The sequence below is a fragment of the Nothobranchius furzeri genome, chromosome 10 (assembly GCF_043380555.1).
Source record: "Nothobranchius furzeri strain GRZ-AD chromosome 10, NfurGRZ-RIMD1, whole genome shotgun sequence".
Classification (NCBI taxonomy): Eukaryota; Metazoa; Chordata; class Actinopteri; order Cyprinodontiformes; family Nothobranchiidae; genus Nothobranchius; species Nothobranchius furzeri.
The window spans coordinates 29,020,688-29,034,650 of record NC_091750.1 but is presented as its reverse complement, the minus strand read 5'-3'; the positions used below and the strand labels follow the sequence as shown (position 1 = coordinate 29,034,650).

The window sequence follows — 13,963 nt, the reverse complement described above, 5'->3', positions numbered from 1 at the left end:
CACACACACACACACACATCCCTACCCCCAACACTTCTTGGAGCTCATATCATGGAACCACAACGCTTGTTGCCTGGACGTAACGGCTGCTCTTTCTCCTGCCTGAAGGACGAAGGGTGGATAGTTCATAACTAGAAAGGTTGCATTGTTTGTCGTACACCCATCAGCCGTTTCCTCCAACTCCGTCCTGTTGATCAAACTAACAGCACAATCATCTGCAAACTTCTCCGTCACCGGGAATGTTCCACAACCATCGCTACAAACTGTCTCCCTCTGTGTTTGGTTGTACACTTACTGTTAGTTTTATTGGGTATTTTTTCCATTAAATTATATAAAACAAAAAATGGATTGAGCATTTCTTTTTTCTTTACAAAAGCAAAAAAATAAGCACAAATACATCTACAGAAAGTCTAGATAATTCTTAGTTTCTGGTGAAAAAACAGACGAAAAACAAACTTTTTATGGTTGTTTGTTTCTTTACAAGCAAATTCAATTCAATTCAAACTTTATTTCAGACAAGGGATATATCCATAACAAGAATAAAATAAAAATAAAAACACATTCTAATTACAAACCATATAGGCAGTTGTTCCAATGTTTAAAAAGGACTGAGGAGTACCTCGTGTCGCTGTAAGATAAAGATGACAGAGCTCTAACAACCGCGTTAGCTGAAAAACTCAGTCGGCAGATGAATTTGTACATGAAGAGCCTCAGAAGCGCATGAAAAGTAGGGATGTTACTCACAACAAACATGTGACTTGCCGAAGTCCATCTAGGGAGCTTCATGAGGATTCTAAAAGCATCCTGATAAGTCACTTGAAGCTTCTTCATTACTACTATAGTTGCACCACAAGTGGGCTGTATGGGAGGAGTACAAAAGGAACAAAAGAGGGACACTTTAACAGGATCTGAGCACATGCCAAAGTTACGCTCCAGAGTGTTAGCCTGCATGTTCAGCTTACCGCATTGCCTCTTAATGTCCTCGTCATCACAGAGGTCACTTCTTAAAATGTGCCCCAAATATTTCACTTTGCTTACCACTTCCAGGACCTGATTTGTTAAGTTAAAAGGTGGAAAATTAAGCTTCAGGTCCCCTTTAGTAGCAGCAATCATAACCACACTCTTTTTAGGGTTAAACAGGATGTCAGATTGCTCACCGTACCTAGCACATGCCCTGAGCAGCTGCTGCAGGCCTGCGCTATAGGGAGACATGAGGACTAGGTCATCTGCATATATTAAATGATTTACAAGTCAGTCACCCACCAAGCATCCAGTCTTACCGTTATCATTCAGAGTAACAGACAGCTCGTCAAGGTACAGGTTAAAAAGGACAGGAGACAGAATCCCTCCTTGTCTGACTCCATTCGACACAGAGAAAGGTTCGGACACTTCTGTCCCCCACTTTACCTGCATCAGTTGATGAGAGTACCAGAAGTGCAGAATCCTAACTAGGTAAGAAGGGACCCCTCTGTTTTGTAGCTTGATGAATAATTTCTGATGATTGACTCTGTCAAAGGCCTTAGAGGCGTCTAAAAAACACATAAAAACAGAAGTATTATGCCTCGTGTATTTGCTTACAGTTTCTTTTAAAGCATAAATACACAAGTCAGTACTAAGTTTACCTTTAAAACCAAACTAATTCTCTGTCGTAGTTATAAAATTCTGCAGTCTTTCCAGCAAAATATGCTCAAACACCTTGGACAACACACATGCCATAGCAATAGGCCTGTAGTTATCAATACAGGCGATTTTTCCAGTTTTCTCTTTGACTATAGGGTAAAAGTACCAAATTGCATTTTTGGTTCTTTTTTAAACACGGATATCTGTGTTTAAAAAAGAACCAAAAATGGAATTTGAAGACAAACACAGCAGAACGTACAAAAGATGTAAAAAGTACCAAATCGTGTCTAGCTGCTTATTTTTCACAGGATATCGTCTCTTTTTTCCTTCATTGTTTTATAGCATTAGGCTGCAACCAACTTTGAGAGGGAAATGATTAATGTGAAAAGAAATGCAGTCAAATTAGTTGATATTAACATTACAGTAAAGAAATATACTTTTATATGTAAACAACAGACTTATTTCTGCGTATGGTTGAGCTTTCGGGCCTACGTTTCATTAATATCTTGTTTGTTTGTTTTGTTTTAATCACCAGTTGCACATAAAGCAGTTTTTATTTTTATTTAGCACCGGGTGAATTCATGTGTTTGTATCAATATTAGAAATGAAAGGCAACTGACGTTATCTGTTTTTGTTCATGATTATATGGAACTGCTGCATCATTTAAACTTTTCGCCTCCATGAAAACGGACGCCCGTTCCTCCACTTCCTGGTTGGTGTTAGCATTGAACTCTCATTTGATGCTCTGCTGTTAGGAGGCCTGTGAAAATGCGTAAATATGCTGCACCCGTATTTAGTTTCTGTGTTTGTTTTTCAGCTCTGAAAGACGCTCGATTTCAGCTGGTGAACTTCTCGGAGAACGAGCTGCGGGTGTCGCTGTCTAATGTCTCGCTGTCGGACGAGGGTCGATATGTCTGCCAGCTCTACACAGACCCCCCGCAGGAGGCCTACGCCGACATCACAGTGCTAAGTACAACATCAGAGCGCACGCACACACACACTCACATACAAACACAAACACACACGAGCACTTGGTGTTATTGGTGGGAGGCAGACAAAGCTTCTTAATCACATTTTGACATTTTTTTTAACAGCAGTTATAGAAATAAAACTGAAAATGTGTCTTTTAAATCTTTCAGGGGAACTTTTGATTTGTAGACAAACTATTCAGCGGGCAAATAAAAACTTTTTTTGTTTGGGGAAGTTTAGACTTTATTTTTGGGATACTAAAATAAATCCTAATCAAATATTACAGCAACTGTGACCGCATACTGGGATAAGAAGATACTGGGACAAAAATGCCTGAATGTTATTTATATCTGTGACTATAATCAGAGGTTTGCATAAAGCCATCATAAGAAAGAACATCATGTAAATGTGAGGCTTTTAATGATTTTCAGCCGTTTTTAGCAGCCTGTTCTGAATAGGCAAGGCGCTTTTATTTGAACAGCACCTTTCTGACCCATAGGGATGGGTACCTTTGACATTTGAATCGATCCGGTACTAATTCCCGGTACCTACGAATCGATACCGGTACTTAACGGTACCAATTTTCGATACTTTTGCGTGTTTATTATTTTAATTATCTTTTATAATTAGGTATATATTTTTCTCAATTTATAACCATATTTGATAAATATCACGATAAATAACATTCAACTGTTTGTATTTTAACATCGTCCTTGTAGTTTTATAAGCTGATAATTAAACTGAAGCAAACGTCTTTACTGTGAACTAAATTTAATGTGTATCTTCATTCTTTTTGCCGTCCTTTTTCATTTGATTTTTCCTACTGGGAAGTTAGAATTTCTGAGGAGAAAGCAAATGCACCATTAGCTGATAACAATGGCGGCAATGGAAGCTAACATACCAAGCTAACGTTATCTTAAACAGTTTATTTAACTGCTGGAGCAGATTAAAACGATGATGCCTCACACTTAAATCGTTCTCACTGGTTTCATCTTCACCCAATCACCCGTCACATTTAGTAAAGTGAAGCCAAACTTTAGAGCGCGTTCATGTTCTTCTAGTCGGAATTTCGGAGTTCCGAGGAGAAAGCGAACACACCATTAGTGAAACGGAAGCTAACAAATCAAGCTAACGTTATCTTAAACATTTTATTTACCTACCGGAGCAGATTAAGATGAGGATGTCTCACTTAGATCGTTGTCGCTGGTTTCATCATCACCCAGTTACCCATCACATTTAGTGAAGTGGACCCAAGCGTTAGCGTGCGTTCTTTCTACCATGCTGCTCTGTTTACAACTCGCTCGCTGCGACCGACGACATAACGCTGTTGTGCATGCGCAGCTGTCTAGGCAAGTTCTCGTTGTGAAGGAGGGGTACCGAAACGAGGCACCGATTCAAATGAAGTGAATCTGTGCTCGGTCGGTACTGTGGAATTCGGTCGGTACCTTAAAAAGTACCGAATTCGGTACCCATCCCTACTGACCCAGAAGGAATTCAATACTCTCCTGGTGCAAACACGAGCAAGAACCAAAACATTTAAATCAACGTGACCAAATCAAACAGCAGATTATAAAATCAAATTTAAAAATACACAAATAAAGTTAGATGTAAGAATAAGTTAAAAGGCCAAGTTAGACTGAGCAGTTCCAGTTCAGAAGGTGTAGCTTATAAAGCATTCATTCAAAGGCTGATTAATACATTAAAGTTTTCAATTTTGATCTAAAAGTTACCAGAGTTGGTACACTTTTGAGGTCATGAGGAAGCTGAGTCCATCTGTGAGCAGCATAGTAGCTAAAAGCAGCTTCACCCTGTTTGGTTCTGACCCGGTTCTACCAGCTGACTGATACCTAAGGATCTCAGAGCCCTGCTGGGCGTATGTACAGGAAGGAGAGCCAACATGTATTCTGGCCCCATGCCACTGAGTGATTAATGAACCAGTAGAAGCACTTTACTGGGAACCAGTGTAGGGATCTAAGAACAGGAGTGATGTGCTCAGTTCTCTTGGTTCTTGTTAAGACTCCAGCAGCAGCGTTCCGAATACGCTGCAGTTGCTTCACAGCTTTTTGGGAAGACCAGTCAAAAGACCACTGCAATAGTCCAACCTGCTGGAGATGAACACATGAATGAGTTTCTCCAGATCTTTTTAAACATATTACTTCAGTTCTTTTTTTAAAAACAGCTTTGGTCAAATGTGGTCATTCCCACTCAAATATATTCATATATCGACTTAAAGTTTATGACTTCACACTGAAGGTCCCTTTGAACCCAACAAGACCAAGGCTTGTTAATGTCTCAGTTATGATTAACCAACGCTCAGAAAAGTGGGACGCACCAATGAGCTCCGTAAAGATCCACAATAGTGAACTGTAGATTTGCTGTAGATTAAGTTGGGGGAATCAGTTGGAACCATTTCTTAATTTTGGATTTAATGATCATAAAACAAAACCACACAAGTACAAGTAAATGAAATGTGTCCTTTGATGTCCAGTCCTGGTGCTCCAGGGCCACTATCCGCCATGTTTTAGTTGTTTCCCTGTTTCAACACACCTAATTAAACGGTTTAAACACCTGACCAGCAGCTCATCAAGCTCTGCAGGAATATGTTAATCAGCAATTGGTTGAAATCGACTGTGTTGAAGCTGAGAAACCTCCAAAATATCCAGGACGATGGTCGTCGTGGTCCAGGAGTGAAGACTACTGGTTTAAGACCAAGACTCCAAGCTAGCATAGCATGGATTCTTCTGGAATGGCAGACTGACTGAAACCAGTTTTACATCAGCATGGACTGAAATATTGTTGCCCCATTGAGTCCTGCCGTTGTCCACATGGACAAGCCAAATGTCGTCTGGAGAAATGTTTTTAAGGTCAGATGACATAACCTTCGGCTATTTGGTCACATTTGCAGGAACTATGGTTGAAGGAATGTGATGTTTTCCAGCCCAACAACACTCTAAAGGCTTTCGTCTGTAGTGGTGAAGCATCGGGCTGTGGTCACTGGAGAACTACCTCCAAGCTTTTCAGTCTCACCTCCAGTCCTAGCCGACAGACAGGCTTACGTTTCCCACGGAACGCTCTCGCTAAACACGTCGGTCTGTGCTAACTCACATGGGCTGTTTTCACTCATGAACTCGTGAAATTCTGGAGAATTTGTGAGCGATTCAGCCTCGTCTCTTTTGCACAGTTGCTGCTCACACGGCTGCCTCAGATTCTCTGCCAGAGATGTTCTTTCACAGCAGGAGGTGTTCGAGAGAGAGGCAGGTGTCTTTGAAGGCCGCTACATTATATAAACCGACACACGCGTCACCAGACAGGAGGGAGACACTTTCTATCCGTCGTTCACTTTAAATGCTCCAGGAGATTAACCGATGCATTCATAAAATGTGTCCCTCTGCTTCGAGAGGTGTTTAGCGGCTGGTCGGGAAAGCTCTGCGAGATGATGAAGCAACGCTCGAGACAAATTCTAACATGTTAGCTGCTTTACTGAAAACCTGCAGCATAGAATAATCCTAATCACCAACCAAGGACTTTTAGAAAATGGTCAAGAACTATTTTAAAACCTTTTTTAGTCTTAAAGGTGCATTACGATGAATTCATGTTAATTAAGTGTCTTAGTGGGCAGAGCGATGGCATTTAAGCAGCAACCCTCCACCATTAGCCTTCGGGTTTGTGTACTACCGCCATCTTCAAACGACTCCAGTCACCGACATTGTGCAGCGTCTGTGTTGCACGTTGCAGCCGGATGCACCAAAAGTGCTACAATTGCTACTGCTGGTGATATTTACTGTTCTAAATAAACAAAATAGTGGATATAAATTACCACATGAAGCTGAATTATAACAGTACAAAGTATTTTAACGTAAACCACCATAACATTTTACGGATTAAAGATGTTTTAAGACCCTAGCGACACATTCTGGCCTGGCTTGCTCCATGGCCATGTCAGTTTTAAACATTATGGTTGTTGGGTTTTGGTCCGTGGCTGGCCGCAGCTCAGTCGGAAGCAGGCCGAGCCTTCCTGGATCTTTTCTTCACGGGGGAGAGCATTTCAACTGCGGCATCCCACTGAACCCGGCAGTGCTTCAATAAAAACAGCGAGGCAGTAATTCAGTTTTAACTTGGATAATACATAAAAACAGAGTAAATGGTACAAGCACAAGAACACAAAGACAGGCCTGGACTTTTGTGGGTTGCCTCCAAAACGTTCAGAGTTTTAGCTCGCATCATCTAACACAGGCTAGCCCTCGCCACGCCCTGAAGGGCTGGCATCTTCCTGTTGAATGGAAATCAGGAAACTGCTGGTGTAAGATGAGACTGCTGCCACGTTTTATTCTAACTGAAAACTTAGTGAGTCCTCGGGTGTTTGTCCCTAAATGCGTGATACTGGAACCAGATCAAACAAGTCCTGCCCGTTTAGACCAGGTTGCATTTCTAATGTCCGCTAGAAACCGGAGCTAAGTGACCCAGTGCCGTTTCCCCTCAAACAATCCAACATGGTCGTTCAGGAAGCTATTTAAAAACAGTAAGATAATTGATATGATTGCATTTGCACAGTAACAGACCTTTATATCCTAAACATGGCAATCTGTAATAGCTGATTTGAAATATTTCTAAATGTGGCGTATTGAACAGAATGAGGGTCAACAAAGTGCTTCCTCTTATTGCCAAAGGTCCTGCTGGAACCTTTACCTACCTAGAAAATTCCCTTCTGGAGCTTCTCAACTCCAGGATATGTGCTTCAATAAGCATGTTCTTTTCAATTATGAATATTTAATCTCTAATTCTATGTAAAATATGAGAAAAGAGGACATAATTTACACTTGGAATAAAACGTCAAACACCGGAAGGTTGTGCAGCACAAGTCCCGCGCTGTGGCTTTATTCATGCTGCTATCCTGTCCTGCTCAGCATCCGATTCTCAAACCAAACAGCAATAATTATATGTGAATCATAGGTTTGAGCAATTGGCACTTCTCTGTGTCTGATCACGCTGCACACACAGAAGACGAACGCAACAGGGAGAGAGAAAGTGAGCCGCAGGTCTTAACGGCTGAAGAACAAAGTCACTCGCTGACGGGTTTCAACACGAACCAACTTTCAGATGCCGGTCGAGTCTTTATCAACATCTTTGAGTGTATTCTTGATAAACTGGGTGCAGGTGCGTTCAACAAAACTCATAATCGGTTAGAGAATCTGAGTCTTTATTGTCAGAATTCATTCAATAATATTTATATTTATAAAACATTTGTTTTGTCCCCGAGTCACAGCAGTCGTAGCGTGTTGGTGTGTAACAGCTGAAGTTCAAGATCCCGACCACTGATTGTGTTACATTGTTTAATAGACCAGCCTTTGTTTGTCCCCGGAGTGTGTCATCTGCTGATAAAATCACTTTTCCACTTTGTTGACATTTTGAGAGACTCAGAAGGTCAGCTGTCATCAGCTGTTTCTGCCAACAAGCTCTTTAAAGAGCAGCATCAGCGTCCATTTTATTTGTTGCTCCAACTTATCTCCTGCAGTATTTTGCAGCTGGTTATTTAGACAACGGTAAGCTAATCCCATTTTAAAGGTCAGGCGAATGAATTTAAAATTCTTTTAAAAGCTCTTTAGTCACATGAGTTGTCTTTGGTGCACAGGGAGCTGCAGATGTAAATATTACCGTTGTTGTTTACAGAGTTGTGTTTGTGTGTCCTGTTACAGTTCCCCCTGGTAACCCCATCATCGAGGCCAGGGAGGAGGTGCTCAGCGAGGGCAACAAGACGGAGATGACCTGCTCTGCCATGAGCAGTAAGCCCGCTGCCACCATCAGATGGATGAAGGGGAATAAAGAGCTTGCAGGTGGGCAGTGGAAGCACACACGCAACAAAAGACAACAGTCTTTGGTCTCAACAGCTGATCGTTCCTAATAACAACTTCATCTCACTAATATCTGAGCATATGTGTGGTTGCCACCATTCCAGCACAAAGAGCTTTGAAAGTTTTCACCAAAAACACATATCTACTTTTAGTTTTTTTAAAGGCTCACAACAACAACAACAGAGAAAATGAAGCTACGCCACTTCTGTCCACCGTTACTCGTTTACCCATAAACAGGAAGAACTGCTGCTGGGTGTGGAAATAACTGGGCTGATCGTGTTCACTTAATGTTGCTTGTTTAAGTCGTAGGGATGTAATCAAATATCAACTGACTGAAAAGACATGTATGAACAGCGTATAGACTTTAAATGAGAATCAACATGCATTTACTGCACTGTTATCTGTTGTGCAATTCAAACTCCAACTGCTAGGAGGCAGCAGCTTTCACCTCCTCCGTTCCGACAGAACAACAAGGTCTCGCGATAATGCTGGATGTATTTTGGAAGTGTCAGCCTGACTCTTCCGATTACACCACATATATCTGGCTTTAAGCATCGCATGTCATGTCCCTGGGAAGGTGTTTAACCCACGACATGAAGAATCATCACAAAACAAAGGCAGAAAGTTCAAACAATGATTTATTAAACCTAACTAAAAGTGTCCTGGAGATATCCAAGTTCAATGAAGCCAGAAAGAGTCCAGGAGTCAGTAGGGAGGGCAGATGGTGTGACGGGGTGCGTCCAGGAGAGGGAGCCAGACGATGGCGGCAGAGGATAGGAGGAACAGGAGGAGAGGCGAACCGTGAGAGTTCAGCGTTTCCAAGTATCCGTGAGTAGCTAATCATCCAGCGATGTGAAGTAGTTCCCTCTCCTCTTAAATAGCGGTTGATCTGAGGAGCTGCAGCTGCCGCTGATTGGTAATGCCCCGCAGCTGGTGAGCTCCCTCTCCTGGAATGAAGATCTCACAAAGATGTTGTAGAGAAGGAGGAGTACTCACCCCGACACACAACATCGCAGTGTATCTACAGATCATTTCCCCTGTGTTGTGATGTGTCGTGTGACCACATTCCTGCCAATACACAACCCACTCCTCTAGTTAAATGTTTTGGATCAATACACTTGTTTACTTTGATCATCACAAGTCTCTGTCGTTGAAGCTTAAAGCTTTTTATTATGCAGGGCCTAAAATATCCAGAGATCCTATTTTAAAGCAACGTCAGTTACATGTTTACATCAGTAGGTGGCAGGAGTGAGCGGCTTAAAGGTGATTAATCTTACTTTATGTGGATTCTTATTCAAAATAAATATTTCTTTGACGTTCACAGGCAGGGGTCATTCAGTCTTTTTTGCACTCATTCTTATTCATGATATGCAAATGTTCCACCTCTGATTGGCTAATAGCAACGCAGCTCTTCTGCAGCATTCGTTAAAAGATACAGAATACTGTAAAACAAATTATCCTGGGTAAAAAACACAACTTCAAACATTTCCCGCCCTGTTGCAGAGTTGCTAATCATTAGCTTGCACCAGTCCAGATGCGTTCTGCCCACTCCCTCTTGGGAGTGGTCACAAGCCAAGGTGGGCAGGGCCTAGATACAAAATTTCCCTATGACATAGAAGAGATCGGCTTTTTCTGACCTGATCGTTTCCCGCTCTACTTCCTTCCTGTGGCTAACGAAGAAATGGAGACAAAGAACATGTCCACGCATGAATGTGCAACCCGTAGCGACCAACTGAATGTCAGAAAGCACATGTATTGCACGATCTCTCATTGAACGAGACCTTTAAAACATGTGCAGACATGAACTCTTTAATTTCTTATTCATTTGATAAGTGACTCAAACAGCCCTTCTACGGAAGCCCAGATGTCCAAGCCGGGTCAGAAATGTGCTTTTAGTCGTGTTGATGCTTGGAAATAGAGCCGTTTGAAGACATGTTATTACACACCTCACCACAGAATGAGCTGGAGGCCAGATGCAATAGAGGCATCACTTTATTCTAGGGAGCAAATTAAAGTTAACACAGTTAAAGTCTTCTTTAAGTTATTCTTTTTTTTATTATTATTCAGCTCATTTACAACATTTGAACCCCCCTGCAGCTCCTGGCTAACCCACCTTCAAGGATGGGAAACAAGCAAATGGGTTTCTACAATAAATTGGAAATGAAATATTTTTTATAAAAGTTTTTCTGACCACTGAACCCATCTTTACCAAACAAGCCCCATCCACACGCTCCCCTTTTAAAAATCTGTTTATGAGTTCAGATAAAACACAAACAAACGAAGCTGTTTGGAGCGTTTGAGCTTCGTTATTTTGACACTCTGACATTTGGTGTAAGCTCTAATTTTTGCCTTCGCCATTCAAAGCCTCCGCGCCATGCGTCTGAATTAATTATAAACGTATTTCCTGCTTGTCTTCAGTGCAGCTGCTTGTTACAGCGAGCTTCGCTCTGACTTTTGAGTCAATTCCATTAGCTTTGTGGATATGAGGAGGTGGCCAGAGCCGGCTGGCCGCCTGACAGCTTGCATGCCTTCATCAAAGGTATCTGAGCGTTAGAAGTCTATGCAGAGCTCAGGGGTTGAACAGGCCTCCTGCCAGGCAACTCTACCTCAGAGCCCAGATTTGAGCTTTGTAACGACTTTCAAACAAAGGTCCCAATCAGAACCCGCGTCGAAGGGCCCAGAACAGCCCCGTCTCTGCAGTGCAGCACTTTAAACCTTCCCCGTTCGGCTCAAATCTGGGAATAATACAGGGGACTGAATTACAGCAGGGTCTTAGCATCACCCAAAAAACATGCAGTTCATTTAGATCTTTTTTCTGCTGACTGGTGGAAACAGAGACATGTTTGATGTAAAAATCCAAAGTTCACTGTTTTAAATAAGCTTGCAGCACAAAAGCAGCAGCATATCATGTATGTTCATGTGCACAGATGCTGCAAAAGACAGAGTATGCCTCCCGTACTGTTTCAACATAGATGTCTGAGAACGCCCAGAACTGGTTTTAAACACCAGTTAGGTTTGATTCGTAAAATTTTAGCTGAAGTTTTAGCTTCAAACATCTCAAACCTATTTAATGTTCATTGTAATTGTATTAGATTGTCTCTTTTAACCCCAGTTCAAAAGTGTTGGCTTGTTTTTAGCCTCAACTGGACGTACAGTAACTCTAGCCTGCCGTCTGAAGTGTTTTTATCTGCAGATATAAATGAAAGACATCCTCTTAGACTTGAATTAGACGGGATTTCACTAGAATCTAAACAGATTATGATCTCAGGATTTCCAAAGTTCAGACCTGCAGCTGGAAACGGCGGCTCGTCGCTGGCAGAAGCTAAGAAGTGTAGTTTTAATGAAACAGAGCTTATAAGCCGTTTAGATATGTGGCAAGGTGGAGAAATGAGGGCCCGGGCGGGATTCGATCCCCAGACTCCCGGGTGAGAGTCATACGCTCTAACCAGTCAGCCAAAGTGACATCCCCATGGCCAAGTAGCCAGGGCGCATTATCTATCGGGACACTGTGACAGGACACTCACACTGCCACAGATACCAAACTCATCAGAGTTTTGCTGGGTTCAGTGAGGACGTTTGCATCAGAAAGCTGGTCCTCTGCCGTGTCTGTTGGGTACTTGATGGGTTTTTCTTGAGGCTGACACATTAGAATTAGCGTTAGCCGAGGCGGCTCTTGTAAGAAAATAATAATAGACTGGAAGGCAGCTGCACTTTGAAGAGGGCGGGTTTACGCCTTGCCAGGAGCCGTGCTTCTCTGGCTCTGACTTTGCAGGAGGCTACACACCTGAACAGCTTGTTCAGATGCTCCCTGTCTGATTTACACTCGGAGTTAAGCATGAGGCAATAATCTCTTCCTGGTGAGTTCACTTCGGACAAGCGATGGTACCCCAGCACAGTATGCTCCCTTTACACACTAACTAAGTGTTTTCCACTTAATATTTTAGTGAAACTAACCTTTAGTCACGTTTAACCCTGCAGATATATCATTTAAGTACGACCCCTCGTGTACATCCTTCACTGATTGTACTTGTGTGCTGGAAGCTGAGCCTTCAGATGATGCTCACTTGTTGGTTTAGTGATGACAGAAGATGATTTCTATGTTAAATGCCCTAAAGCTACACATCAACTACTCATTCTTTTATATTTGTTAGAAAAAGAGCATTTGCAGAAAAGATTCGTGCTTTTTGAAGTTCTGCAGAAATGAAAATTTTTTCTTGCTATTGCAGAAAAAAACAAAACTCTGCATGACAAAGAGGTTTGGTGCTGCCTCTAAATGCTGTTTGTTTAACTGATTTCATGCATGATTATTTCAATGTTTCCACATAACTGAGTTGATATTAATTTAGTATTTGCATTAGGAACACAGTATATTAGTTACTCTGTAGGCAGTGGCGTTGCCACATCTTTTAAAATGGGGTGGCCCAGGTAGTGCACTTCTTTGTACATGGGTGGCACCAATGGTTATGCTTTTTCTTTTTACCCCAAGCTTTTTGTGGATAAGTCCCTTTCAAGGAAATTCAGTGGGGTGGCCAATCAGATTCCAAGGGTGGCATGTGCTACCCCTGGACACGCCCCTGTCTGTAGGAAGCTGAATCAGGAAACACGTTTTTGATATTAAAGCTTGAATACGGAACAATTTAATAAAAAGCTATGTTTCTTTAAATAATCCCTCCACGGGGCGTGTAGAGGTGTGCAGGATGAAGGTTTGGCATTTGCTTTAAAAGCTATACTTTAATTAAAAAAAAACAATCGAGTATTTATTTTGACGGACACAACACTGGGTTCATGTCTACATCTACCAGCCAGCAGAGGGCACAGTTGCGGGTTGGCAAACTGTCCGCTCGGCACAGCGAGGCTAGTCCTGTGGAAAATGGTGGACTTGGCAAGTCAAGCAGCTGCTTCTGAGCCCAGAAGACGTCATTAATCTCAGAAGAGGAGCGACTAAAAGATCTAAAACCAGAGTGAGTTTCGACGAAGTCTACAACGGATGGACCCAAGTTAAACGTTTCACGTATCGACAGCAAACTTGAGGGCCATTCCCATCTGTACCGGGTCAGCCCGGGCCGGGTAGCCCCAGTCGGCCCCAGCCTGGCCCGGTTGATTCCACACATCCTTGTCTTAAGCCCATGTGGGCTGATTCTACCCACCAATCAGAGGCTTGCTCTAATGGAAGGTGTGAATTTGCTGTCAGCAGTGGGTGTGTTGGCCCTGGTCGGCCTGAAGCAGACCCCCTCGAGAAGAGGGCTGAGAATGAGCCTTGGTTGGCCCGGAAAAATACCAGGCCACCCAGATATGTAAACAACCTACGCTACCCGGCCCGGGCCGACCCGGTACAGATGGGAATGGCCCATTGGTATCCCAGCGGTTGGAAACCTTGTTCTGTTGTTGCAGCTACAACCTCCACACACTAGATGTCGCTTTGGCGTTCGTGTTCCGTATTCAACCTTTAAAGTGGGAGTAACATCATGGGTGGGGACTTATTTCATGGCAGTCAGGTCACTTTCATACGTGGAACATGGGGTGAC

At 42.6% G+C, this 13,963-nt stretch overlaps 1 protein-coding gene across 6 annotated transcripts in view; it reads left to right on the top strand.

Moving 5' to 3' along the window:
• The window catches only part of cadm1a (cell adhesion molecule 1a), a 634,562-nt gene that overhangs the window by 474,424 nt on the left and 146,175 nt on the right, over nt 1-13,963 (top strand). For all 6 annotated transcript variants that reach the window (XM_054731107.2, XM_015962034.3, XM_015962032.3 and 3 more), the window contains 2 exons: nt 2,438-2,590; nt 8,283-8,420. In XM_054731107.2, coding sequence (XP_054587082.1) covers nt 2,438-2,590; nt 8,283-8,420 — 291 coding nt within the window. The remainder of the gene's footprint in view (nt 1-2,437; nt 2,591-8,282; nt 8,421-13,963) is intronic.